The 27,248-nt window shown below is 35.1% G+C and overlaps 1 protein-coding gene across 12 annotated transcripts in view; it reads left to right on the top strand.

Annotated features, from left to right (window-relative positions):
* KDM6A (lysine demethylase 6A) overlaps positions 1-27,248 on the top strand; it is a 280,479-nt gene that overhangs the window by 176,229 nt on the left and 77,002 nt on the right. For all 12 annotated transcript variants that reach the window (XM_049871256.1, XM_049871250.1, XM_049871251.1 and 9 more), the window contains exons 7-10: positions 9,414-9,468; positions 13,823-13,857; positions 23,948-24,041; positions 26,798-26,924. In XM_049871256.1, the coding sequence (XP_049727213.1) occupies positions 9,414-9,468; positions 13,823-13,857; positions 23,948-24,041; positions 26,798-26,924 (311 nt within the window). The remainder of the gene's footprint in view (positions 1-9,413; positions 9,469-13,822; positions 13,858-23,947; positions 24,042-26,797; positions 26,925-27,248) is intronic.

Here is a 27,248-nt window from a genome sequence, read left to right as displayed (position 1 = left end):
AGACCAGGGAGTCTGGTCTTTTTTTGTGTGTGTTTGAATTTTGTTCTACATTTTTCTTTTGTCCGGGACCCACTATTGTGATCCCTGTCAGAGCAGTTGGTGGTAGCCGGGCACTAACTAGTTCTTCTGGGCACAGGCTGGTGGATGCTGTGTTTCATGTGGTCCATTAGTCCTTTGGACTAATATTTTCCTTGTGTCTTTGGTTTTCTTCATTCTCTTTGCTCCGGATGGAATGGGACCATTCGCAAGCTTTTAAGAACCCAGACACTATTTACCAAAATAGGATGTAGAACACCTTCTTTATGAACTATGTTTTGCCAGTTAACCTAGATGTCCCCCGAAACCTTGGCCACCACCCCTCAGCCCCAGTAATTCATTCCCTCGTGGGGTGTTTTGATGTGTCTAGGAAGCTTCTATGACTTTGCTTTGGTCAAGTTGTGCTGACTTCCTGTATATTGTGTCTTTTGTCTTCATCAAAGTTAACATTTGGCTACTATCTACTTAGTGATTTATAGTCTCCACCCCTCCCCTCACTCATAACCATCAAATAGAAGATTGTTTTTTCTGTGTGTAAACCTTTTCTGTTTCCAGCTTTTTAAGGAGGTACCATGGGTATATCGTTTTCATAGTGGTTGTACCATTTTACATTCCACAAGCAGTTCCTAAGAGTTCCAGTCTCCCTTCAACCTCTCCAACATTTGTCATTTTCTATTTTATTCTTATTATTATTACTGCCAGTAATGTTGAAGTGAGATGGTAGCTCATTGTGGTTTTGATTTGCTTTTCTCTAATGGCTAAGGATTTCGAGCATTTCCTCATGTGTCTGTTAGCAGCCTGAATGTCTTCTTTGGTGAAGTGTCTGTTCATATCCTTTGCCCATTTTTTAATTGCATTATTTGTGTCTTTTTGTTGTTGACGTGTTGAAGTATTCTATAGATTTTAGAGATTAGATCCTTGTCAGATATGTCATAGCCAAAAATTGTTTTCCAGTCTGTAGGTTCTCCTTTTACTCTTTTGGTGAAAGTCTTTTGATGAGCATAAATAAGTGTTTAATTTTTAGGCGGTTAGGAACTGTTTTTTTTCCCTCCCTTTTAAGAAATTTTCCAATCTGTTATATACCTTTGGGGAAACCCTGGTGGCATAGTGGTTAAGAGCTACACAAGAGGTAGGCAGTTCAAATCCACTAGGTGCTCCTTGGAAACCCTATGGGGCAGTTCTACTCTGTCCTGTAGGGTCGTGCTATGAATTGGAATTGACTTGACGGCAGTGGGTTTGGTGGTTTTTATATACCTATGGATTGACACGGTAGCCTCAACAATGGGCTTAAACATACCAAAGCCCATGGAGATGGCGCAGGACTGGGCAATGTTTGTTCTCCATGAGCTGGGGCTGTCTTCACAGTAAGTGACAACAGCATGCTTATACTTTTGGAAAATACAATAGAAACTAGTAGTTGAGAGACTAGTCTCAACTGTCACAATTATAGGAAGGAAGATGAGCAAGAGCAGTAGGATAGATTAGTTCTCCTAGAATGCGTGGATGGATAGATGGAAGATAACACGTGCTAGAGATCTTTAGGAGATTTATTAACTGACTAGCAGGGAGGAGAATCCCAGTTCATTGGGTTGGATCACTTTTTTTGTGACTAAATTAGGGGGTAAAGAAAGTAGCGGCAGATTTTGGAGTTAGGAGGTGAAAAGGCTCCGAAGGTGAAAAGGCTCCGAATGGAGATGGATCATTTGGGAGTATAATGAGTTGAAGGTACCTGAGGGTTATCAGATTTTGGTGTAGGCAGATGTAAACCTGGAGCTGAAAAGAAGGGCTAGACATAAGGTTTTAAACATCTTCAGTATATGGTGTATTTTGACTTTATTCTTTGTTAAAGAAATTTTTGGAATAGACCAGACTGGTTTACTTCAAAGAAAGAGCCTCTTAGGGCAGAGATTGCCAGAATGCATTAGCCATTAAGAAGTCATTGGTGTACAGTAGAGTCTGTCCTAGAAACAGTGGTAATAACCTTTTATTACAAAAAGAATTAGAAGAACTGGGTTTGAGAGAACGTTAGTCATATCAACTTGGTCAGGAATGTGATTCACAAGCCCTACAAAACTTAGTTTCAGCTCTGTATCTTATTTCCAGGGACCTAAGACATCTTCCTATTCTCATCCAGTTATCATAGTGTGTTAGTTTTAGGGATGAAATTTGTTATTTTTAAATCACACTTTTATAAGTGTGGCGATCTCTAAGAGAAAGTAATTTGCCTTTGACTCTCAAGAATACTCAGCATGCCCTCCCAACCCCACTTGTCTGTAAACTAGTTGCTGTGGTAGTTGATTCTGATTCCTGATGACCCCATGTATGTCAGAGTAGAACTGCGTTCCATAAGGGTTTCAATGGCTGTTTTTTTTGGAAATAGGTAGGCAAGCCTTTCTTTTGAGGCACCTCTGGGTAGACTCAGGCCTTCAACCTTTCAGTTAGCTGCCAAGCGTGTTACCTGTTTACACCACCCAGGGACTCTTGTAAAACCCCATTTTATAAGGGCTCTGTAAAAATAACTTAAGCTGTTCCCTTAGCCTGAAGTAACTCTTCTCTTGCTTCCCTCATCTATATCTTTTTAGATTCTGTCGTGTAATTAATTGTCTTTTCTGTGGATTCCCAGAGCAGGTTAAGTTTTTTAAACTTTTATTGTTGTTGTTGTGTTGTTAGGTGCCGTCGAGTCGGTTCCGACTCATAGTGACCCTATGCACAACAGAACGAGACACTGCCCGGTCCTGCGCCATCCTTACAATCATTGTTATGCTTGAGCTCGTTGTTGCAGCCACTGTGTCAGTCTACCTCATTGAGGGTCTTCCACTTTTCCGCTGACCCTGTACTTTGCTAAGCATGATGTCCTTCTCCAGGGACTGATCCCTCCTGACGACACGTCCAGTATATAAGACGCAGTCTCGCCATCCTTGCTTCTAAAGAGCATTCTGGTTGTGCTTCTTCTAAGACAGATTTGTTCGTTCTTTTGGCAGTCCATGGTATATTCGATATTCTTCACCAACACCACAATTCAATGGCGTCAGTTCTTTGGTCTTCCTTATTCATTGTCCAGCTTTCACATGCATATGATGTGATTGAAAATACCATGGCTTGGGTCAGGCGCACCTTAGTCTTCAAGGTGACATCTTTGCTCTTCAACGCTTTAAAGAGGTCCTTTGCAGAGCTTTACCCAATGCAATGGGTCTCTTGATTTCTTGACTGTTGCTTCCATGGGTGTTGATTGTGGATCCAAGTAAAATGAAATCCTTGACAACTTCAATCTTTTCTCCGTTTATCATGATGTTGCTCACTGGTACAGTTGTGAGGATTTTTGTTTTCTTTATGTTGAGGTGCAGTCCATACCGAAGTCTTCGGTCTTTGATCTTCATTAGTAAGTGCTTCAGGTCCTCTTCACTTTCAGCAAGCAAGGCTGTGTCATCTGCATAACGCAGGTTGTTAATGAGTCTTCCTCCAATCCTGATGCCCCATTCTTCTTCATATAGTCCAGCTTCTCAGATTATTTGCTCAGCATACAGTTTGAATAGGTATGGTGAGAGGATACAACCCTGATGTACATGTTTCCTGACTTTAAAGCAATCAGTAGTTTCTTTTTAATTCTGTAGATGTTCTGCGGCAGAGTACCGGGCAGAGAGTAAAAGCTCATAGAAGCTGGTTGCCAACATTTTAATCCTTACAGACTGTGTCGGCCTTACTTAATTGAATGTAGACAGCAATATGGACTGCACACACCTTGTTTTCAGAGCCTGAAATAAAGCTTTCCAGGGACAAGCACATAATATGAACACTTCAAAACAGTAACATTTAACCCTGACTGTGCATTGGAATAATTTGTGGACAGTTTTAGCTGGTTTGAAGGCTGTTATATCCATGATTGAGTCTGGAATTCAAGTATTGCTCTAAGTTAATAATTTATAAATAAACATAATTTGTCAACTATAAAAAGTTATTCAGGATTGGGAATACAGAAAAGGATTCTGCAATTGAAATGATTTCATGAAATAATCACAGTCTACAGCTAGAAATAAAACCGTTTAAAGGGAAATGCAGTCTTGAAACTTTTATGTGTCAATTACATGAATATATTGCTGTTTTCCCTCCAAATGGAAATATGTTTCATAGGCTAAATAAAGCAAAAACCTGCGAAATTATTTTAAAATATTGAACAAGCGCAAGGCTTTTAAAACAAAAGGTGACCTTGACGATAAAGATGCCAGCAGAAATTGTAATGAATCAAACCTTGCGTTAGATTGGACTAGAAATTCTCTATAAAATGACAATTGCTATAACATTAAAAAAATGTCTTATGTAAATCTTCTTGCTTAGAAATTAATTTTCTGTAGGCTTCTTTCTGCCTTGGGGTTCGTATATAGTCTTTGAACCTCAGAGGCCCCTTCTGCATGATAACTATTTCACACAGCAGTACTGCTTCAGTACTGTAATATTTCTGTGTAAGGTGCAGATGTTCTCTAGCTGCTGTTTCTCTTGGTTACAAGAATGGGAGCTGGGTATTTTACCGTGGTATTTTCAAATTTGGGGGCTGGTTATTATAATTGAGAGTCATTTCTGCTGATTTAGGTGGTAATAGATACATCTATTCTGCATGTGGTGCAGATACTGGAAATGAAGATAAGAGGTCATGTCATCCTCACCCTATCACTTTATCTCCTTTTAGTGTGCTGAAAGATGTTATATCAGTGTTTCTCTTTATGTAGGGTTGTTTTGTGTGGCTGTTCTTAGTTTCTTATACTTAGCTATTATTTTATAAGTTCTTTTATTCTCATGTGCATGTTTCTGAATGTCTACACTTTTGCTGAGTAACTTTGTTATATCTATGCTGTTTGAAAATATTTGATAGTTCATAGTGTTACGGGTTTGAAATGGTGAATCAGTAACCTCATTGCTGCTTTTAAGATTATTATATAAAACTTGGTGGAGAACTGCAGCTGCCAAGTTTCATTGCAAAATCTTGTGTGCTGGTAGATTAAACGTAGGTTGGGCAATTCAAATTGTACATCCTTCTCGCAGGGTTTCACTATAATAAAGAAAAACCAAAATGCTGCCATCTTGAAGGCTGCTTCCTTTTAGGCCAGTTTGTATCCTTTGATACCTCAATTAAGAAAGGTCTGTTTTCTCATATCTAAATATTAATATATCCTTGGAGTGTAGATTAGATTTAGAAATGTGGTACAATCTGAAGTGTGTGGCTGCTGTGCTGTTCTTTTTTGTCTAGAGGAAAGTAATTATAAAGCGTACTTTGGTTTCATAGTACTCATTTTAAAATAGTCTATTTTCTATTACTATGGTAGCACACTGAAAGGATGCTTGAGGGCATACGATCTGCTTAGCGTAGGCCTAAGGAAAATAAAAGCAGTTCTTGAAGTGTTCAAATGTTGGAATTTTTAATTCCGTCAACCATGATAAGTAATTTTTTACTTTTGTTGGCCATGTATTCCTAGTGTCTGCATTGTCCTTAGGGCATTATAGGCTCTTGATAAATATTTGTTGAATGGGTTCAATATTTAATATTTAAGGGCCCTATCATTTTGTTAGTTTACTGATTCTATAGGGTCACTATGAGACGGAATTGACTCATCGGCAACGGGTTTTTTTTTTTTTTTTAATCCATTCAGAAGATATTACAAGTCTTAAGTTTTAAGAACACCACAAATATTTAAAAAAAAAAAAATTTTTTTTTTTTTTTTGTGGGGGCCTAGTCTTTTTTTAGTCTAATTATGCACATACTTAACAGAAATTTGTGCATGAACGACAGCACTGGGTTTTGGGTTATACGAGCTACTCTGTTCATATCAAATGATGGTCTTTCTAATCTTTCTTTAGTTATAACATCGGGTAGCCAATGTTTATTCTTGTTGAGGGTTCTAGTTGACCAAGTGCAGTTTTATTGATTCCGTAAAGATTTACAGCCTTGGAAACCCTGTAGGGCAGTTCTACTCTGTCCTGTAGGGTCACTACAAGTTGGAATCGACTTGATGGCAGTGGATTTTTTTTTTTTTTTTTATGTTGAAATATAATACTGAAAGCTTTCTGAAGATTATTTCTCTTGCTAAAGTATTATTTTGATTTATATCTAGAACTTGTCATTATAAACGTCAAGTATTAGTTTGTCTGTTGTCAGGTGCCGTCGAGTCGGTTCTGACTTACAGCAACACTGTGTACCACAGAACGAAACACTGCTGGGTCCTGTGCAATGCTCATAATCGTTATGTTTGAGCCCATTGTTGCAGCACTGTGTCAGTCCATCTCATTGAGGGTCTTCCTCTTTTCCGCTGACCCTGTACTTTACCAAGCATGATGTCCTTTACCAGGGACTGATCCCTCCTGACAACATGTCCAAAGTATGTAAGACGTAGTCTCATCCATGCTTCTAAAGAGCATTCTGGCTGTACTTCTTCTGAGACAGATTTGGCAGTCCATGGTGTATTCAGTATTCTTCGCCAGCACCACAGTTCAAAGGCATCACTTCTTTTCAGTCTTCTTATTCATTGTCCAGCTTTTGCATGTATGTGATCGATTAAAAATAGCATGGCTTGGGTCAGGCGCACCTTAAGTTTTCAAGGTGACATCTTTGCTTTTGAATACTTTAAAGAGGCCCTTTGCAGCAGATTTGTCCAGTGCAATGCATCTTTGGATTTCTTGACTGCTGCTTCCATGGGTGTTGATTGTGGATTCAAGTAAAATGAAAACCTTGACAACTTCAATCTTTTCTCCATTTATCATGATGTTGCTTATTGGTCCAGTTGTGAGGGTTTTTGTTTTCTTTATGTTGAGGTATAATCCATACTGAAGGCTGTGGTCTTTGATCTTTATCATAAGTGCTTCAAGTTTCCTTCACTTTCAGCAAGCAAGGTTGGGTCATTTGCATAACATAGGTTGTTAATGAGTCTTCCTCCAATCCTGATGCCCAGTTCTTCTTCATAAAGTCCAGCTTCTTGGATTATTTGCTCAGCATGCAGATTGAATAACCAAAAAACAAAACCCATTGCCGTTGAGTTTGTTCCGACTCATAGCAACTCTATAGATGTGAGAGGATATAACCCTGATACATACCTTTCCTGACTTTAAACCACACAGTATCCCCTTGTTCTTTCTGAACAACTGCCTCTTGATCTATGTACAGGTTCCTTGTGAGCATAATTAAGTGTTCTGGAATTCCCATTCTTCGTGGCGTTATCCGTAATTTGTTATGATCCACACAGTTGGATGCTTTTCCATAGTCAGTAAAACACAGGTAAACATCCTTCTGGTATTGTCTGTTTTCAGCCAGGATCTGTCTGACTTCTGGCCTGAATTTCTGTCAGTTCTAGTTGATAGACTGCTACAGCCGCTTTTGAATGACCTTCAGCAAAGTTTTGCTTGTATGTGATATTAATGATATTGTTCGATAATTTCTACATTTGATTGGATCACCTTTCTTGGGAGTAGGCATAAATATGGATCTCTTTCAGTTGGTTGACCAACTTTCGCATTCCATTCACCAGTAATTATCAGTGCATCCTGATTGCATGTTTGATCAATTTCAGACTGCAGAAGCTGGTAAAAGTCTTCGGTTTCTTCATCTATGGTTGGTGAATAAATTTCAATAATAGTCATATTAACTGGTCTTCCTTGTAGGCGTATGGATATTTTTCTATCACTGACAGCGTTGTACTTCAGGATAGATCTTGAAATGTTGTTTTTGATGGTGAACGCAACGCCATTTCTCTTCAAGTTGTCATTCCTGGCATATTAGACCATATGATTGTGTGATTCAGAGTGGCCAATACCAGTCCATTTCAGGTCACTAATGCCTAGGATTTTTTTAAAGCCTAGGATATCGATGTTTGTGTGTTCCATTTCATTTTTGACGATTTCCAGTTTTGCTAGATTCATACTTCGTACATTCCACGTTCCTATTATTAATGGATGTTTGCAGCTGTTTCTTCTCATTTTGAGTCATGCCATATCAGCAAATGAAGGTTCCCAAAGCTTGACTCCATCTACTTCATTAAGGTTCACTCTACTTTGAGGAGGCAGCTTTTCCCCAGTTGTCTTTTGAGTGCCTTCCAACCTGGGGGGCTCATTTTCCGGCACTGTATTAGACAGTTGTCCACTGCTATTCATAAGGTTTTCACTGGCTACTTCTTTTCAGACATCCACTGCCGGGTCCTTCTTCTTAGTCTGTCTTAGTCTAGAAGCCCAGCTGAAACCTGTCCTCTATGGGTGACCCTGCTTGTATCTGAATACCGGTGGCATAGCTTCTAGCGTCATAGCAACACAGAAGCCCCCAGAGTATGACAAACTGACAGACACGTGGGGGATTAGTTTGTGAAGTTATAAATGCCACAACTCTTTATATATTTGCATTGTGGATAGTAATGAACTTATTGTAGTTGATTTTTTTTTTTAAAACACTGGTCGTTGATTATGTTTAATGCTAAAAATTTGTGGTGGCTCCAAAAATTAAATACACAGTTGTGAGAATATTTTTAAAGGGTTCAAAGAGATTTACTTATCTTTTAATTTCAAGATTGTTGTTTGTCTTGTTTTGATTAGTTTATGTACCAAGTTTAATGTTGATAAACTAGATGTCACGTGTCACTCAGTGTCCTTGACGGTATTTTGAGTCCTTAAAAATTAGTGTTATGCATTGATGTTAACATTTATTTTCTGGGTGGGCTTATATGACATTATTATAAGTGAATGCTGCAGTATGTTTTAGTGGCTTAATATTGCATGAAGGATTCCATAAAGTCTACAGATATGATTTCATAGATATTCTAAACAGGTGTATTTAATAGATGAACTTGGATACAGGCTATTTGATGTATATTCTGTAGTATTTCAGTTTTTAAAGACAGTGATTATTAAAGAACTAATAAAAGCAGATAGATTTTTACCGTTTTGACAATTCTTAGAGTAATTTTTTGGTGTCTAAAATCCGTGCCTCATTTTGTGATAAGCAGTGGTTTTTTCACATTAATACCATTGAACTTTACAATTTTATAAATGATGAATTCAAATGTGTTTTATTTAAAGTTATTCTGTAACTTAATTTTTTTTTTTTTACTAAAGATCCAGAATTTTCAAGTTTGTTTATATAAATAAAAACATACATAGGATTACTTGGTAAAGTTAATTCTTCCCCAAGCTCCCAATTCTCAACTGTCTCAAGAAAATAACCGAACAGCATGTCAGTTGTCATCAATAAGTGTTGAAAGAAAGTAATTCTGCTTGGTTGGCCACTACATTTTATTTGCGTAGCATAGTTTCATTATTATATATTAGATATTAACTACCTGAAAAAATTTTAAGATGCATTGATGTGACTCTAAATTTAGTGCTTTAATTTTCTCACTCTCCTCTTGCAGCATTTTCAGTTAGCTTTGGTTGACTGTAATCTCTGCACTTTGTCCAATGCTGAAAGTAAGTATTACTAAGTACCATTGTTTTCTACATATATTCAGATCGCTTCATGACAAATGATGATGATGATGTTGTTAGTGATAAATCCTGTAGAATTGTTTCTTATAGAATTGTTGTATCGAACTTTGTATTGGTTGCCATGGATGCTTGTACAAATGGAACATGTGATACTGGCCTGTGTCTAAAATAGATATGCCAGTAAAGTGGATTGTTTAATTAAAATTATCCGCACTAATGAACAGACTTGACAGTTGTGGATTAATAATATTGTAGATGATTTGAGGGGCTTAAAAACAGTGTTTACCATTCTTTTAGGAAAAGTGAATATACAAAGATTATATGGTAGTTCAGATTCCTGCTGTGTGATATTAAAATGGTTTGTAATTACGAAGACATATTCTGGCTTCTTATTATAGTTTTACACATCATAAGCAAAGTTGGGAGCCCTGGTGGCACAGTGGTTAAGAGCTTGGCTGCTAACCAAAAAGGTCAGCAGTTCAAATCCACCAGCTGCTCCTTGGAAACCATATAGGGCAGTTCTACCCTGTCCTATAGGGTTGCTATGAGTCACGATCAACTGGACGGCAACGGGTTTGGTTTTTGGGTAAGCAAAGTTCGAAATCGCAGTTTTCAGTTGATTTAAAAAGAATGTCTTTGTGAAGCGTGTTTTGATGCAGTGGCTTTCTTCAAACAGTTATTTTCTTTCCAAAAGCAGATGGGTTGATTATAATGTGTTTATCAATAAATAGGTGGTGGTACCACTTTCTTACTTGAAAAATAAAAAGTTTTATTTAGAATATATGGTAATTCGAGCACTTCTTAATGAAAATGTTGGGTAATTTAAAGAATTCTGGGTTTTAGAAAGTCAGCATTTTGATATAAATCACTTTTTTTTTTTTTTAACAGTACTGAAAGGTGCTAAGTAAAGAGTAGTCTCAGTGTTTAGAAATAATACCTGCCTAAGAAAATGACTAAATCAGACAAAAAGCTGTAGAATTTTGGATATAAATTGATGAGTAAGTAATATGGATTAAGACAACATGGATTAAATCATCATCTAGACCAGACCAATGAGCTCATACTTCTGGTAAAGGCAATTTTTGGAGAAAACATTATATGTATGTATGTATATATGCATATTTTACACACTGTGTGTGTGTGTGTGTGTGTATATATATATGACTCGATGGCAGTGGGTGGTGTGTGTGTGTGTATATATATATATATATATAAACCCTGCTGCAGTTGACTCGATTCAGACTCATAGTGACCCTATAGGACAGAGTAGCGCTGCCCCATAGAGTTTCCAAGGAGCGCCTGGTAGATTCGAACTGCTGACTTTTTTTTAGCAGACGTAGCTCTTAAGCATTACGACACCAGCGTTTCTTTCTATCTACCTATCTATCTGAAATGAAATTGCTAGAATTTAGTACTGTTCAGTGTGTTTGCAGAGTAAATGGTGGGAGGGTAACAAATGCAGCAATATTTTACAGTTTCTAAGATGAGGTTAGATTTGAAAGGAATTTAATTTAACTCATTGATTTACTAGTTTATAAAGTATTTACACTTCCTTCATTTCATAATTATGTATATCCATGTTATATAAACCATTTAGAATATAGATCCTTAATTAAGATTAATTTATGGGAATAAGGAAACAGCTGATTTTCATTTAATTCAGTACCATCTAATACCTTAACTTTAATTTGATAACTATTTGTCAGTTTGAATGATTACTTCTAGGGCATGTTTTATAAGTGTCAAGGAAAATATTTTGGTAAATCCTTACTTTATCGAGGTTAGATCTCAGTTGTGGATCATGATTGTTGAGAGGAAAACACCTATGTATGTAGAAAGAGTGCCACAAAGCAGAAAACTTTCATGGCGAATTTGAAGAAGACAATTTGAACTATCATGCATACATTTTGAAATATACTGTGCCTCTCTTTCTCACAGTTATTGAAAAGGGAAATAGGAGATAGGGTGACCAACGTCCTGTATTGCCCAGGACTGAGGAATTTCCCAGGACACAGGACTTTCATTGCTAAAAGATTGGTCATTTTTAATGAGAGGACATGTGCTTTATTTATTTAGACTCTTTAGACTTTAGGCTACTATGGCTCAGTTGATTTGAGTCGTTGATTATAGACTATCTACATGATTACTTGATAGCCATGATAATGGCTGTTGTCTCACAGAGCACTAACAAATATAGAATACCTACTTTGATCCAGATTTTATTGTTCAAAATTCTAGGCTCTTTATTGTCTTTGTAAAATTTGTTTCTCCTTGGATTTTTTTTTTTTTTTTAATGTCATCACTGATTTGTATACACTACAGACCTTAACTATTCTTTGAAATCCTCCCCTGTTGCTTTGGTATACTTACTACAAAGATCAGAAGTGTCAATTACAGAATATAAAGTAAGAATTTTTTTTTGAAAGTCTATGAGTTATTTCTATTATATGGCACAATTCAAATATATAATTAAAAAATGAATTTACTGCTTCTTCAGCTATTTAAGAAGGATTAATTCCAGTTCTTGTTTTGAAGAAAAGACTCATCATGGTGGTGTGAGACTTTTCATTAAAAGATTGCCTCTTGGGATAAAATTGTTTCTTCTAATATTAAATCCAAAAATAATGTGTCAGTTTCTGAATAAGGTTTAATTTCAGGACCTTTAATGGCAATACTTGTTAAAATTTTTACCTCTAATTGAGACTTGCCAAGTTGAGCTTTTTCTTACTTTTAAGATTATTTTTATTTGAAGATTCTTAAGAATTGAAAGTATAGTAGTTTTCACATTACAAAAGATTGTGCTGGATTTAGTAACTTATGGACTACTGAGATCCTTGCTATAGGGCCTAGACCTAAGCCTGGAGGAAGTTTGGGGTGGTAGTAGAATGTCAGATAGCTGCTGATGTTTTTTTCTTTATTACCTTTATTACGTTGAGGGAAATGGGCATAGATTTTCCATCTTTTTCCTACTCTCTCAACCCAGTCTTCTCCAGCAGTGTAAAGTGGAGGAGTGGGAAAGAAGAAAAGCCTTCAACCAATGTAGATATAAAGGACATATTTATATATGTAGGATTCTTATTATTTTTGTGTGCTTTGATTTTCGTCTCTTAAAGATTATTACTTTTCCTACGTCAACCTGATTTGTCAACTTTTGATATTTAACTATTATGGAGAGATATAGTACTTTTGATCCAAAAAAGTTGTTGGATTTTAAAGTTCATTAGGTATTTTGTTTGTTCCATTTGCTTTTGTGTCAAGGAATTTGTGGTATTTAGTTCAACCGTTCCCAGTGCTGGTCTAGGTAACTGGCATCAGAATTCTTAGCAGAACTGAATAAAATAACTTTCCAGGCCTTGCCCCAGGCTCACTGACTCATAATCTCTAAGATCTGAATTCTGGAGTCTGTTCTTAACAAGCCTCCCAAATGAATCTTACATTTAGGGGAATCAGTGAATTAGTTCATGGTGCACACCCCAATGAGAATCGCTATGGACCATCTCCTAAAAAACTACAGAAACATTTTGCATATTATTTTGAAAGTCTCGTACACCTTGAAATCCAACTATGAAACCCAGTTAGATAGAATATTAAGAGATTTGTCATTGAGGAGTGAAAATCATAATATTTAAATACCTAGAATCTAGTTTGATTGCTGATTCATTGTTGCTTTTGTTGAATCATTCATACTCTGGTACAGTATTAGGAAGAGTTGGAAATAAAAGCTGAAATATTCTGTTTTTATTTGATTTTCAAGATATACTTGTTGATCTTGGTACTTTTTAATATTCTTGACTTCAAAGTGGCTTGACCTTTTGTTAAAAAAAAAAAAAAAGCAAAGTCATCCAGTTTTGAAGGCTAAAAGAAATGTAGCAAGTCAGCTCCTCTGTGTGTTATTACCTGGACTATAGCTTCTTTATAAATGTTGTTTGTATGAAATAATGGCATAAAAATTTTGAGATATTTTTGTTTTATTATATTTTTTAACATGGCATTCCTTTTAAATACAGTGTGTTGAAATATATGCATTTTAAAGGTTTTCTCTATTTGCTTAGTGTTGTCACTTTGAATTTTGTCAGAAGTATACTTATTTGCTATAGATTTTAATGTTAATTTTAATAATTGATAGGAATTTTATTTCATAATGACCTAACAAAATCATGCTCTTTAGTAAGTTGATTTGTATATTCTGTTTTATTAAAAACAAAAGTTGTATTTCTCTGTGACTTAAATATGTATAGTATAGACTGTGCTTATGTGCAGTACATTTTATATTATTCTTAATTTACCCCAAACTGTTACATTGTGATTGATTTTTATTTTCCATCATCCTTTGCAGTTCAGTTTCACATTGCCCACTTATATGAAACCCAGGTAAGTGTTTTACCCTATTTAAAATAAAAACAAATTATCATTCATACCATCCTTTAAGTGAAATCAAATATGTTCATATAATTTAATGGAGTTCTGGACATTACCTCTTACATGTACTGTTTTACGCTCATTAAATATGGTCAAGGTTTTGCTTAGTAAAACAGTTATTACTACAAGAGAAATCAAAGGATTTGAGAGTCATATTCATTACATGTAATGTTTTAAAATCTGGATATTTGTCTCTCTGCTTTAATTTAGCTCCCCAAACAGAGTATTTGCTTTGTACAAAGCCATTTAATATGATTTGCCTCTAAACTTGAGCCATCTGCATTATTTTTAAATAGCTTCTTTTTCTAAGATTAAAATATCTCTTCTACATGCCACCGTATGAAAGGCATATTAGAGTCACCTTTTGATGCCATTACAGCTATTTTCATGGCTTCTATATTTTAAAAACCTTTTCAGTTTAATTTTAGAACATTTTGTTTCTGTGTATGGCAGATTTTGCTTGGTTGTGTGATAAAAGGTATAGCTCACAGAAATTCACTTTAGGCAGTGGTACTGGAAAATTAAGTAGAAATTGGTATGAGACTAAAAAGTAGGTAATCCTAGTTTAACCGGTAATAAGTAGTTGAACGTTAAGGATTGCATTTTGATTTCTAAGACACAAAATAAATTTAATAACAGCTTTTCAGGAAAAAAAAAAAAAAAACTTATATGTGTACAAATTTTTAAAGTCTATTTTGATGTTTTGGACCAAGTATATAATAGGGCAAGTAGATGCCGCCACGTATGCTCATACCCAAGAGATACAAGATCCTAGTACGTATCATTATTTATACTGGGATGTAGTCAGATAGCATGAGATCATTTATGCTGGTGATTCCCAAACCCAGTTATGTAGCAAAATCAACTGGAAAGCTTTACAAATCAGCCACTATGGCGAGCTTTAAAATACCATCATTAAATTCCTATACACACACCCACTCACATACACACATTCCCTATATCCACTGAATCAGAATTGATGCACACTCGGGTTTGGATACCCTACTAATCTAGGGATTTTATCTGCGTTGAGAAGATGCATTTGAGAATAACACGTGTATCTTGTTTGAGTCTTTACTTGTCGATGTTAATTCTAGCTTCCTGCCCACACCAAAAATCAGTTTAGGTCCCAGGGTGAAAGCAGCTACAGAAATTAGCTTCTTCTCCAAAGTTATGTTCTCCCTGAAGTCTTAGCTCCTTCTGTTCTCATTGCCTCAGGAGCACTCTGATGCCTTCAAAAGGATGATTCCTGAATTTTTCCCAGCTTTTCTAGTTCTTACTGAGAACATTGGTCTGTCTCTAGCTGAAGTGAAAGTTTTCTCACCTTTATTTGTAATGAGTGTTTTTGCTGCATATGGAGATCTATTTGATAATTCTGGTTTTGCTTTTTTTTTAAGTTTTATTGTCTTCTGGCTTTCATTGTTTCAGATGAGGAGTTGTCTGTTGGTTGTATTATTTAATTATGTGAACATAATGTGGGGGCAGGAGCCCTCTTCCCATTAATTCTTTCATTTGAGAAATTTTAATACCTATTTAAATAAAACAAAATGAACAAAACTCTCACAAGCAGAGTATATAATTATTAGGTGACAGGAAAGTCACCTGTAAGGATATGACAGGATTGCAAATCTACTCCAATGCTTACAACAAGAATTTTCATTTTCAGCTCAAAAATTAAGAAAAGCAGAAGGGCCTGCTTACCTACCTATAGAAAGTTACTTTTTATATTTCAACTAATTTTTAGCAACAGAAACCTTATTTATGCATGAGGATTTAAAAATTTAAATAGTTATTTGTAGTTAGTGGCTACCGCTAGGTAACCAAATAGTTCAAAGGAAGTGTCTCAATATAGGAAGAAATGTTTCCACTAATATACAAAGAAAGTATTTAATATCATTTTGCAAGCCCTGATAAAATAATGGATCTAGGTAATGATCATCAGTGACTGCTTACATCACAGAAGAGAGGCAATCAGACATTATTAATTCCTAATGGAAAGACACAACACCACTTATGAAGTATTCTTGCCAAAAAATCAACCTGAATCAGATCAAACCTCTTTTTCTAAGTATCAATTAGAGGGGACCAGAGCAGTATGCAACATAACCACATATGGATACGATAAAATCTGGATTTGAGGGTACTCTATAGGACAAACAACTCATTTATTCAATAAGTAAATTTTAATAGAGGAAAAAAGTGGGTGGTGGTAGAGAGAATCCTATAGATTCAAAGAGACAAGTCATAACAAGCAAATTTTATTTTTGGACCTTATTTGGAGCCTGAGTCAAACCAGCTATAAAAATCCACGTAGGAGACAATTGTGATATTTCAGCACTGACTGGAGGTTTAATATCAAGTGATTATTGTCACATTTTTTACGTGTGCTAATGGTAATGCGATTATGTTTTTAGAAGCTCTGTGTTTTTGAGATACATACTTGAGAAACAGTTGCAGGTTAAATGATAAGGTGTCTGGAATTTGCTTCAAAATGGTTGAGGAAGGGGTGGTTGAAATAAGATTGGCCATGACTTGATAATTATTGAAACAGTGTGATGCGTGTATAAGAGTTCTGTAGTTTTCTGTCTTTGAAGTTTTCCATAATTAAATGTTAAAGCTGAAAAGTGACAGACTATCTTTTTAGCTAGAGTGGTTAAGAAAGTCCTCTCTGCATAGGAGCTCTTTGGGCTGAGGCCTGAGTGGAGAAAAGGAGCCAGTGATACAGTTGAGTGGGGCTGATGTTGTATGTGTGTTATAATACAGAGATATTAGCAAATATAATATTGTGAGATTGGGATTATAACGTTTTAAAGACAAAAAGGAGGCTTTTAATTTCTTGTGTTTCCATTTTTATATTTGTATATCTGTGCTTTCTCCCTTCCTCTTGATCAGGGTAGCTTAGTGGTTTATTTTGTTAATTTTTTGAGAATACCAAGATTTTGACAAGTCTGCTGTTTTTCTCTCTTTTCTACTTTATTAATTTCTTACTTAAATGCCTTCTAAATTGTTACCTATATTTTGGTATCTATTGGTACAATCCCGAGGTGTTTTTTCTTTTAGTGTGCTGATATTAATGAAATGAATACTTTTTGTTTTTAAATCCTTAATGATAAAAAAAGTTGATTCTTTTTAGAATAAAACAGTAAATAATTGCCAAAAAAAAAAAAAAAAACCCTCAATGTAGGGAAATACTTTTTAACAATGGCTTAAAATTCAAAGGCAATAAATAGAAACACTGATCAATTGGAATAACATAAAAAATTTTTGCATCACAGAAACACCATAAATTCTAAAGTATAACAAACTTAAAATTTGAGGGACAAAAGAACTATAAAACACACTAGAAAAATTGGAAAAAGGGTTCAAAAGAAAGATATATAAATGGCCCTTAACCATATGAAAAAGTGTTCAAACCCACTCAGAGTTAGAAAAATAACACTGAAATATAATTTCTCACCTGTCGGACTTGTGAAAATTAAAAGTGACTGTGGGGAAACCGGCAGTCTCATGCATTGTGGGAATGCAAACCAGTACGCCCGTCTAGAGGAGAATGTGGCAATAACCTAACAAAACTATGTATGCACTTAACTTTTGATCCAGCATTTTCACATCTAGGAATCAACCCTGAAAATGTACTTCCAAAAATATGAAAATATATATGCACAGGGATATCCAATGGAGCATTGTTTATAATGGCAAAATATTGGAAATAACCCAAATGCCCATATATAGGAGAATGACTGTATATACTGTGGTACATTCATGCCTGTAGAAAAGAATGGGGAAGATCTTTATGAACCGACTCACAGTGATTTTCAGGATATGCTGTTAAGTGGACAAAAACGAAGTACAAAAGAGTATAATAGTCTACCCTTTCTGAAGGAAAGAAAGAAGGGAATACTAGAAAACACACACATGAAAAACAAAATAAACATTTGCCATTTGTGCAAAAGAAATACAGGAAGGATAAACCAGAAAGAAATGAGATTGGTTATGTACTTACAGGGGATGGGTGTGAACAGAGCAGTAGGGATGGGGAGGGAACGAAACGTCTCTGAGTATATATTTTTTGTATAGTTCTGACTCTTAGAACCTGGGAGTGTTGCATATATCACACAATTGAATAAGGTCAACCAGGATGTAGGCCAACCCAAAACGGAATAAAAAGAGTAACCAGAGAACCTAACTGTATTACAAATGAATAACACCTACTCAGAAGGGGGTAAACCCACTGCCATCAAGTCGATTCTGACTCATAGCGGCCCTATAGGACAGAGTATAGGACAGAGTAGAACTGCCCCATAGAGTTTCCGAGGAGCGCCTGGCGGATTCGAACTGATGACCTTTTGGTTAGCAGCTGTAGCACTTAACCACTACACCGTCAGGGTTTCCGAAAGGGGGTAAGGATAAAAAAAAAAAAACTAAACCTAAGTAACTTGGGAAAACAATATTTTCACTCTGTGGTGTAGAACTAGAGACAAAAAGAACTGTAAACAAATAACTTTGGTTAGTTTTTCATAGGGATATGGATTAGGAATTCTGTAACTACTTCATGTGAACATTAGGAATAAATAAACAAGTAAATCTATTGTGGATAATGGGAGCCAGGTTTCTCATCGTAGGGAATAAGACGTTATATAAGAAAGCAAAAGGCTAGACTTAACCTTTTGGTATTGAATTGAAATTGGAGGTATCAGTATGAAATTTATCATTATTTATGGATCTAGATAAATAGTTTGATATGGATTGAAATATTCCTAGTATTCACTTAGAGTCCTGGTGACTCAGTGATTGAGAGCTTGGCTTCTGACTAAAAGCTTGGCAGTTCGAATCCACCAGCTGCTCCTTGGAAAACCTATGGGGCAGTTCTGCTCTGTCTTTTAGGGTCGCTGAGTTGGAACAGACTCAATGACAACGGGTTTAGTTTTTTGGTTTTTTAGTGTGTGTATGTGTGTGTGCACACATAAATATATTGCCTTTTTTCTGTGAGAGCCTAGAAGCAATGGCCCACCCCAGTAGCAATGAACACACCTAGCACACAGATCTTGGTTTCTAAATACCATTCTTCAATAAAAGGAACGAGGGATCCTTAGAAAGAAGTGTGTGATTCCAGAGCCAGGGCAGAGAAAGTACAAAATGAACCCTGGAACATCTTGTGGTGCCAGAAAGTAAGGAAGTGCTCTAAAAATGATGGTAGCATATCCAAAGGACACAGGAGCCAACTTGAAGGGTTTGTGTATGTTTGTGTGTGTGTGAGAGAGATATTCCTAATGACACAAGTTTAGTAACAAATAATAATAGTAATAGAACATAACCTACAGAGTAAAATATATCAGTCCATACTGATATAAATAAATAAATGGCAGTAGAGGGGGCACTTCTTTCTTACTGAAGAATTTCAGATACTGTATAAGGAACGATAGATGTAGAAAATCACCACTTGGCAAAAACCACAGCATTGTTGCAGGCAAGAACCATAGATGCATATTAAAATTAATGGGTGAAAGTATGATAAGAAATAGTGCACTTACATAGCCTCGTAATATCTCCCCACAAAGTACTTAGTAATTACAAGGAAAAAATAGTAGTTTTATAGTGAAGAATTGTGGCAGGTACCACGTTAACCAAGTGATCCAACTCAACATCACCAGTAATGGACATATTGGCATCATACATTTCCTGATACAGTGTTGCACTGAACATCACCAGTAATGGACATATTGGCATCATACATTTCCTGATACAGTGTTGCACTGAACATCACCAGTAATGGACATATTGGCATCATACATTTCCTGATACAGTGTTGCACTGAGAAGTGCAAAACATAAGTTTTGTTACATTTTTTGTCAAAAATACATCACCTCAATCTAATTCTGAGAAAACATCAGATCTAAATTGAGATTCATTCTTCACTATAACTGGCCAGTACAATGGAGACATGCTAACTGAACATGGATTGGATCCCAGACCAGACAAAGGACGTTAGTGGGATGGTGCATGAAATTAGAATAAATTCTATAGATTAATTAATAATATTTTTCCATCAATGTGCTCTTCATGTACTTTGAAGCTCTGTTAGTGTTATGACATCCTGATATGTTAGCACTTTTGACATTATGAAATATTCTTTATATCTGATAATACTCTTTGTTTTAAAGACTGCTTTAATTTGATATTAATCTAGTCACTTCACCTTTCTGATGCTTACTGTTTGTGTGGTATCTTTTTCTATCCTTTTATTTTCAACCAACTTTTGTTTTTATATTTAAAATGCATCTCTTATAAATATTATATTTTTGACCCTTATAAATATGTTCTGGCAATCTAGTTGTTTGAAGTATCTAGTCCATTTATATTTAATGTGATTATTGGTATGGTTAGATAAAGTTAGCTTTGTCCGTTGTGTCCTTTGTACCCTTTGTTGTGTATTTTTTGTATGTATTGTGTTTTCCTCTGGGTGCTTTTAGCATTCTCCTCCTTATATTTTGTTTTTTATAGTTTGACTATGATGTGCAAGGATTGGTTTTTCCTTTATATTTATACTACTTGTGTTTTTTTTTGAGTCTTTTGAATCTGGTGTTGATGTCTTTCATTAGTTTTGGAAAGTTCTCACTCATTGTTTTGTCAAGCATTTCTTCTGCCCAGTTCTTTCTCTCTTCTCGTTCTTGGACTCCAATTACATGTATATATGTTAAACTATCTGTTATTGTCTCACACATCTCAGATGACTTTTTTTTTTTTTTTAATAGCATTTGTCTTTTTGGGCTACTTTTCTATTGACCTACTTTCAAATTCAATGATGCTTTTTCTTTTATTTCCAATCTGCTGTTCAGTACATCCAGTAAATTTTCTTTAATTTCAGACATAGTATTTTTTTTTCCAGTTCTAGAACTTAGTTTTGTTTCTTTCAAAAGGTTTTTGTTTCTGTTCTATGATTTCCTGCCTTTTCATTCATTATGATTCTGATTTCCTTTATGTCCTTTGAACATTGTTAAAATAGCTGCTTTGAAATTGTCTGCAAATTTCAACATCAGAGTCTTTTCAGCGTTCGTTTTCATTAATTACCTTTTATTTTGAACAGGAGTCAAATTTTCCTGGTTCTTTGTAAGTCTGATAATTTTATCCTAGGTATCACGAATGTTACATTGTAGAGACTTTTTATTTTGTTGTGCTTTTCTCAGGGTTGATCAATTTTTATTTTATTAGACAGTTAACTTGGCTCAACTCACACTCCAGAATTTGACATCTCTGCAGTGGGCAGCAGCTGATAAAATCTCTCTTCAGTTCTTTTAGGCCGCTTGGCATCTGTTCGTCATGTGTAGTTCAGCAGTAAACCAGATACTTGGGCAGAGTTTATATGTAGAATTTGAGGTTCTCTCTTTATCTCTCCTTCCTGGGAGTTCTCCCTTTACTTTCATCTCTTGTGATAACTTCAAAGTCTGTCCTCTGATTCTTTAAGGCATTAAGATTGCAAATTTCTAGCCAGACCAGCACCAACTGGGGCCCACCTTAAGGGGAAATTTTAAAAAAGGGGGGAGGGGCCTGTACTCATCCAGTGCTGTTCTCTTCTTCTTAGTATTAACTTTTCCTCTGGCTTTAGCCTGATTTTGGTCTTCTGTGCCTTCACATAATTGATTTATATATTTTATCCAGAATTTAAACTTCTGTTTAGCACTTTTTAAGATAGTCACATTGCTTTTTATATAAAAAACATTATTTCTCATTGCCACTTAATGTTCTACTGTAAGCGTCCATGATGTTTTATGTATCCATTCACCCTAGTGACATATGTCTAGGTTGCCTCCAACTCCCTGATATTACAAACAGTGCCTGTGGGGAGATTTTCTCTGGCATATATCTCCCAAGATTGAGATTGCTAAGGATTGTAACATATTTGCATACCTAATTTTGTAAAGTAAATCCTCTTCCAGCAGGACATAAAATGTTTACCTTTTTCCCATCCCCACAGTACTCGAAATATCCAACTTTCTTATGTTTGCCAGTCTGATGAATACAAGGTGGTATCTCATTTAAACTGGCATTTTTCTGATTTCTAGAGATGTATACTTCACATCTTTTCACTTTTTATGTGTTGGTTTTTATATCCATTGCCTATTTTTCTGCCTATGTTTATTCAGTCATATCTTTACTCTTTATTGTGATTTGTGCTGTTTTGGCCATGTTGAATAAATTCTTTCCCATTTCAAGGAAATATTCTCTTATATTTTCTTCTTTTAGCTTTATAATTTTCATATTTAGATCTTTAGTAGTATTGTCACTTTTTTTGTATATGGTATGAGGTATGTATGCAACTTCATGTTTCTCAATATGATGCAGCCAGTTTCTAAAGCATGTCACTGTTTTTATTACTAGCATTTGGAGGTATGTTTTAACATTTGCTGTGGTCATTCCACAAGGTAGTCTTCCTAAAATACAAACCCGATCATGTCACTTGAAATCATTCGTTGGTTCTCCATTGTCTTGGGATACAGTCTATAACATGGTTTAGAAGGTCTTCCCAAATTAGTGTCTGCTTTGTCTCTGCATATTTTGCCTCTGCATATTTTGCCCAGCCAGCTAGTACCTTAAACTTAATATGTGCTCTTTCTTCCTCTGGGAAATATCATTGTACACAGCACAGTATGTTTTACATGTTTGTCTGTCTGTATTCTTCACTACACTATGGTTCCAACAGTTCTTGTTCGGGAAATACTTACCAGTTGAAGGAATTGAATTTAAAAACTTGGTCCTTATCCTTCAATAGCTTAAGTAACTACATTAACTTTTTCAGACCAGATTAATGCTTTGGCAAACTAATTTAGCTGGTAAATCAAAAAGTTTATTTAATAATTACTGATAATCTCAATGGACATTTCTCTAAAATCTTCCCTAGGATGATATACTATATTCATATGGCACCTTATTTTTTCCACAGCTCTTATCTCATTTGACCCTTAGAACGACTTTGTAGGTAGAAAGATTGGGCATTACCTCTGTTTTATTGATGTTGAATTATAGTTTAAGTGATTTGCTTGAGGTTCACATAGCTAATTTTGTCTTTCTACGTACTCTGAAAAAGATTTAAGTTTGCTTAGGCAGCCATGTACTAGTAATAATATCAATAGAATCTACTTCAATCCATTTGTTCTGCCAAGTGTGTTTTAAAGTTAATATTTATGAGGTTTTCCTTTGTTGGCTTTTTTCCTTTTTTGTTTTGGAGGCATTGTTAAGCTTTATGACTGTAGCAATAGCGAGTTTCCATCATATTAGTACTTTCGGGGGAGAACTGTGGCTAAATGGTTTCACTTAGAGATTTGCCTGTAGAACCTTAAATATTATGAACATTGTTAGACTGTAACAAGGGGAGGTTTGATGTCTTTAAAATCATATGTATTATAAATATTTCCACAGGATATTTTATATACTGGAACCTGTATCTTTTAAATTTATATTTTAACTGCTTCTTTACTTTCTTAAATTTTGTTTGGCATTTTTGGCATGTGCTCTAAATGTTTATTAAGTAGCTTGGGAATTTGGGAAGTGTTTCTAGGCAGATTATACAATTGGAGGTAGAATAATTCTCTAGCTTCATTAATGTTATTAAATAAAGTTGGGATTATCTATGTTACTAAATAGGTTGAGGTGGCTTTCTGTTTAATTACTGGGATTTGGAAAATTCTTAAAAGGTTTTATTTTAATGATACCTTTTTATATTGAATGTTAGTTTTTACTGGTGGTAGGTACTTGGGCTATTACCTAAAGTTGTTTAGTGTTAAAGAAGCATTCAGTAATGGAATTAGCACTTTTTGCTTTCAGGTTTTTTTTTTTTTTTAATATGCTAAAACATCAGTATTGTGTAAATTTAGTATGTGAGCTAGTTCTTTGAAATTATTTCCTTTTAGTTTCTAGTTGTCTTCACTATTTGAAAAATTAATTCAAATTAGTATCATCAATGCAATGTTAGAATTAAGTGTGTTTATAGTTAAGATTATATTCATTGTATTTTTCTCTAAATCTCTTTCTTCCTTTTGCTCTTCAGAGGAAGTATCATTCTGCAAAGGAAGCATATGAAAAACTTTTGCAAACAGAAAATCTTTCTGCACAAGTAAAAGCAACTGTCTTACAACAGTTAGGTATGTAATAAATGCATTTAGTGCATTATAAGTGCTTCTCTTTGTGTGTTTCAGAAGTGGCAAATATGTTGCTCATATATTCTACTCCTTTTCCTTCCATTGCCTAGAGTTGATAGAATTAATCTGAACCCGGCATATTTCCACCCTTTGCCAACCAAGCATGATCCATCTCACAGGCCATCTCAATACAATTCCTTAGTGCAACTAACTAACCAGTTGCCGTCGAATTGATTCCACCTTATGGCAACCACATACGTGTCAGACTAGACCTGTGTTCCATAGGGTTTTTAGGCTGGTTTTGGGGAAGTAGATTGCCAAGCCTATCTTCTGAGGCTTCTCTTGAACCTTCAACCTTTTGATTAGCTGTTGAGCACGTTAACCATTTGCTTCATTCAGGGAAACCTTATTGGAACTAGTCCTTTTAAATTCTCAAAAATATTCCCTAGTACTTGATCCATGGGTAAGAGGGATTGAATACTTCCTTTGTGCCATGTATATGCTGAGTACTCTATGGAGTTGGAATCGACTCGATGGCACTGGGGTCTGGGTTCTGTGAATTTAATTGATTTCCCTAAAGTCACTTACTGATTACTGAGCTTGCTTTCATCACTTTACCGATAATAACTATTAGCAACGTTTTACCTAAAATTATAGAACATCTAACATCATAGTTTCTGTAAACATGCAATTGTATTCTCATGTTATAGATAAGGAAAATCTAGCCATTTGGAGATAATTTTGTCACTATCACCAAGAAGACAGTGAAGGAGTTCCCCAACATTTTGTTGCTTAGTTAATGAGTCATATTTTTTGTTTGTATTTGGGGTTTTTTTTTTTTAGCTTTGTTTTTGTGTGGGCAAATAATTTATTTTTAATTTTATTTAACATTGTAGTAATAGGAATGTTTTCATAATGTAATTATTTTTGTCTAATTTAATATAATTTAAACTTAAATTTTATCATTTACCTTCATGATAATAATGGCATGATTATTAATAAAAATAAGCACACATTGTCTTATAAAGCCTTTGTTTTTAGTTTACTCTTTTGTTAGAATTTTACTTGAGTTATCCATACTTTAAAAAATTATGTGAGTATTTGTTTTAAATGAGCCTATATATATATAGGAATGTGAATTTGTATCTTTAAATTGAAACAAGTTTATTACCCAGTGCCATTGAGTCGACCCTGACTCATAGCGACCCTATAGGACAGAGTAGAACTGCCCCCGTAGAGTTTCCAAGGAGCGCCTGGAGGATTCGAACTGCTGACCCTTTGGTTAGCAGCTGTACCACTACGCCACCAGGGTTTCCACAAGTTTATTAGTACAGCTGAAAAAAGGGAGATTGTGTTAATTCTTAAGTAAAAAGAACAAAGTGGTGCCTTTGAAATAGATAGCTTAGCCATTCAGCTCATATTTGGATGTCAGCCTTTTTCTTCTCCACACTATTTCTGATTGTTACGTTTTTATGTATTTTGGCTTCACTGAAGAATGTATAAATAGCAAAAATGCATACATCTTTTAAGTTTAAGGAATGGTTGGAAATAATTTTGGTTTTAGCTGTGTCTCAATCACCTGTCCTATTTGGCAGTGGCTTACCATGTTTTAGTGTATACAAGTAAACTTTTAATGGTTTTCAAAAGAAAAAAATACTTCCCCTAATTGTGTCTAATTTATGCCTGCACTTTAAGTCTTCCTACTTGCTTGTCAGTGCTGCTTAAAGCAGCTGCTTTTAGAACCAGTTACTCTAGGTCCTGTTCTTACTAGGAGAGATAAGGGAGGAACAGGAAAGATGAATAAACATGTGGTTGACATATACTCCCATAAAACATCGTAACACTACAGCTAGTTTTGGAGCACAGCAAACTATGCTAAATGTCAGAAACTAAGAGTTTTTATTTGTTGTATATACTGTGGACTACACACGAGGAACAGAGCTAATTGTATACACTTGAATTGATCCACAGCTGAAATACGATTCACTGGCAAATTATCCCAAATTATTTCAGTATGGCTTTAAGGTTTGGAATATAGTAGTTGTGATCTAATCTTTTGATTGATTATATAACTGCCTAGCTCTAAATTTATTTATTAAGTGAACATTTGTGGTGCCACTCTGTACCATTCTTGTTTGTACCATTTGAATCTATTTTTCTTATTACCTTGAGTCTTTTTTTTGTTTTGTTTTTATTGTCATATGCTTTATAGTTTTCGTATTATACAGGGTGTGAATATATGGCCAATGCCAGTACATGAGGAATGTGTGCATGTGTGTGTGTATGTTTCTTTTAATCTGAATTATCATTGATTATACAGCCTCATATTTATTCTTTGAAAATAAACATTGGATTGATAGGCTGTCTTGGAAATTCTTACAATGCACATTAATTTTTACATGGAATAGTAAGTAAGATTTAACATATTTAGATTCGTTGTTTCATAACTTAGAGTTATTTCATATACCAAAATTAGAAAAGAAAAAAGAATATATGATTTTTAATCTACTAAGTGTGTCAAGTCAGTACTTAAAATCATTTTAGTTTCTCTTGAATAAGAGCTTTTGATAGCTTTGACTGTACCTTGTTGTGAGAAACAGACTTTCTTGTGGCCCGAATCAGCAGTTTTAAGTTTTGTGAGTGTGTACTCTAAACTAAATGAATAAGTTGACTGAAAGAGTATTTTAATTTTGTTTTATTGGTATTCTTAAATATAAAAAATAGTTAAATAGGTAAATATTTTTAATCTTTTGTTATAGGTTGGATGCATCATACTGTGGATCTCCTAGGAGATAAAGCCACCAAGGAAAGCTATGCTATTCAGTATCTCCAAAAGTCATTGGAAGCAGATCCTAATTCTGGCCAGTCCTGGTATTTCCTTGGAAGGTGATTCTCATCAGACACTTATGTTTTGCTTTTGTTGATTAATTATTTAAATTCCTTTCCTTCTTGTTTCTAGTATTTTCTCTATGTGTCTGTTTAACAGAGCAGAGAATTAATTTCTCATTCTGTCTGATGACTACCAGTAGCTAATGGTAGCAATTATCCTATTGATAATTTTGATTAATGATATATACCTTAGATGACCTTAGAATGGACATATTTGATTAATAAAACCCCAAAACCAAACCCATTGCCGTCGAGTCAGGTCTGACTCATAGCGACCCTATAGGACAGAGTAGAACTGCCCATAGAGTTTCCAAGGAGCGC

This window comes from Elephas maximus, chromosome X, assembly GCF_024166365.1.
Source record: "Elephas maximus indicus isolate mEleMax1 chromosome X, mEleMax1 primary haplotype, whole genome shotgun sequence".
Lineage (NCBI taxonomy): Eukaryota > Metazoa > Chordata > Mammalia > Proboscidea > Elephantidae > Elephas > Elephas maximus.
Note: the sequence above shows the minus strand (reverse complement) of the source record. Positions and strands in the feature narration are given on the sequence as shown.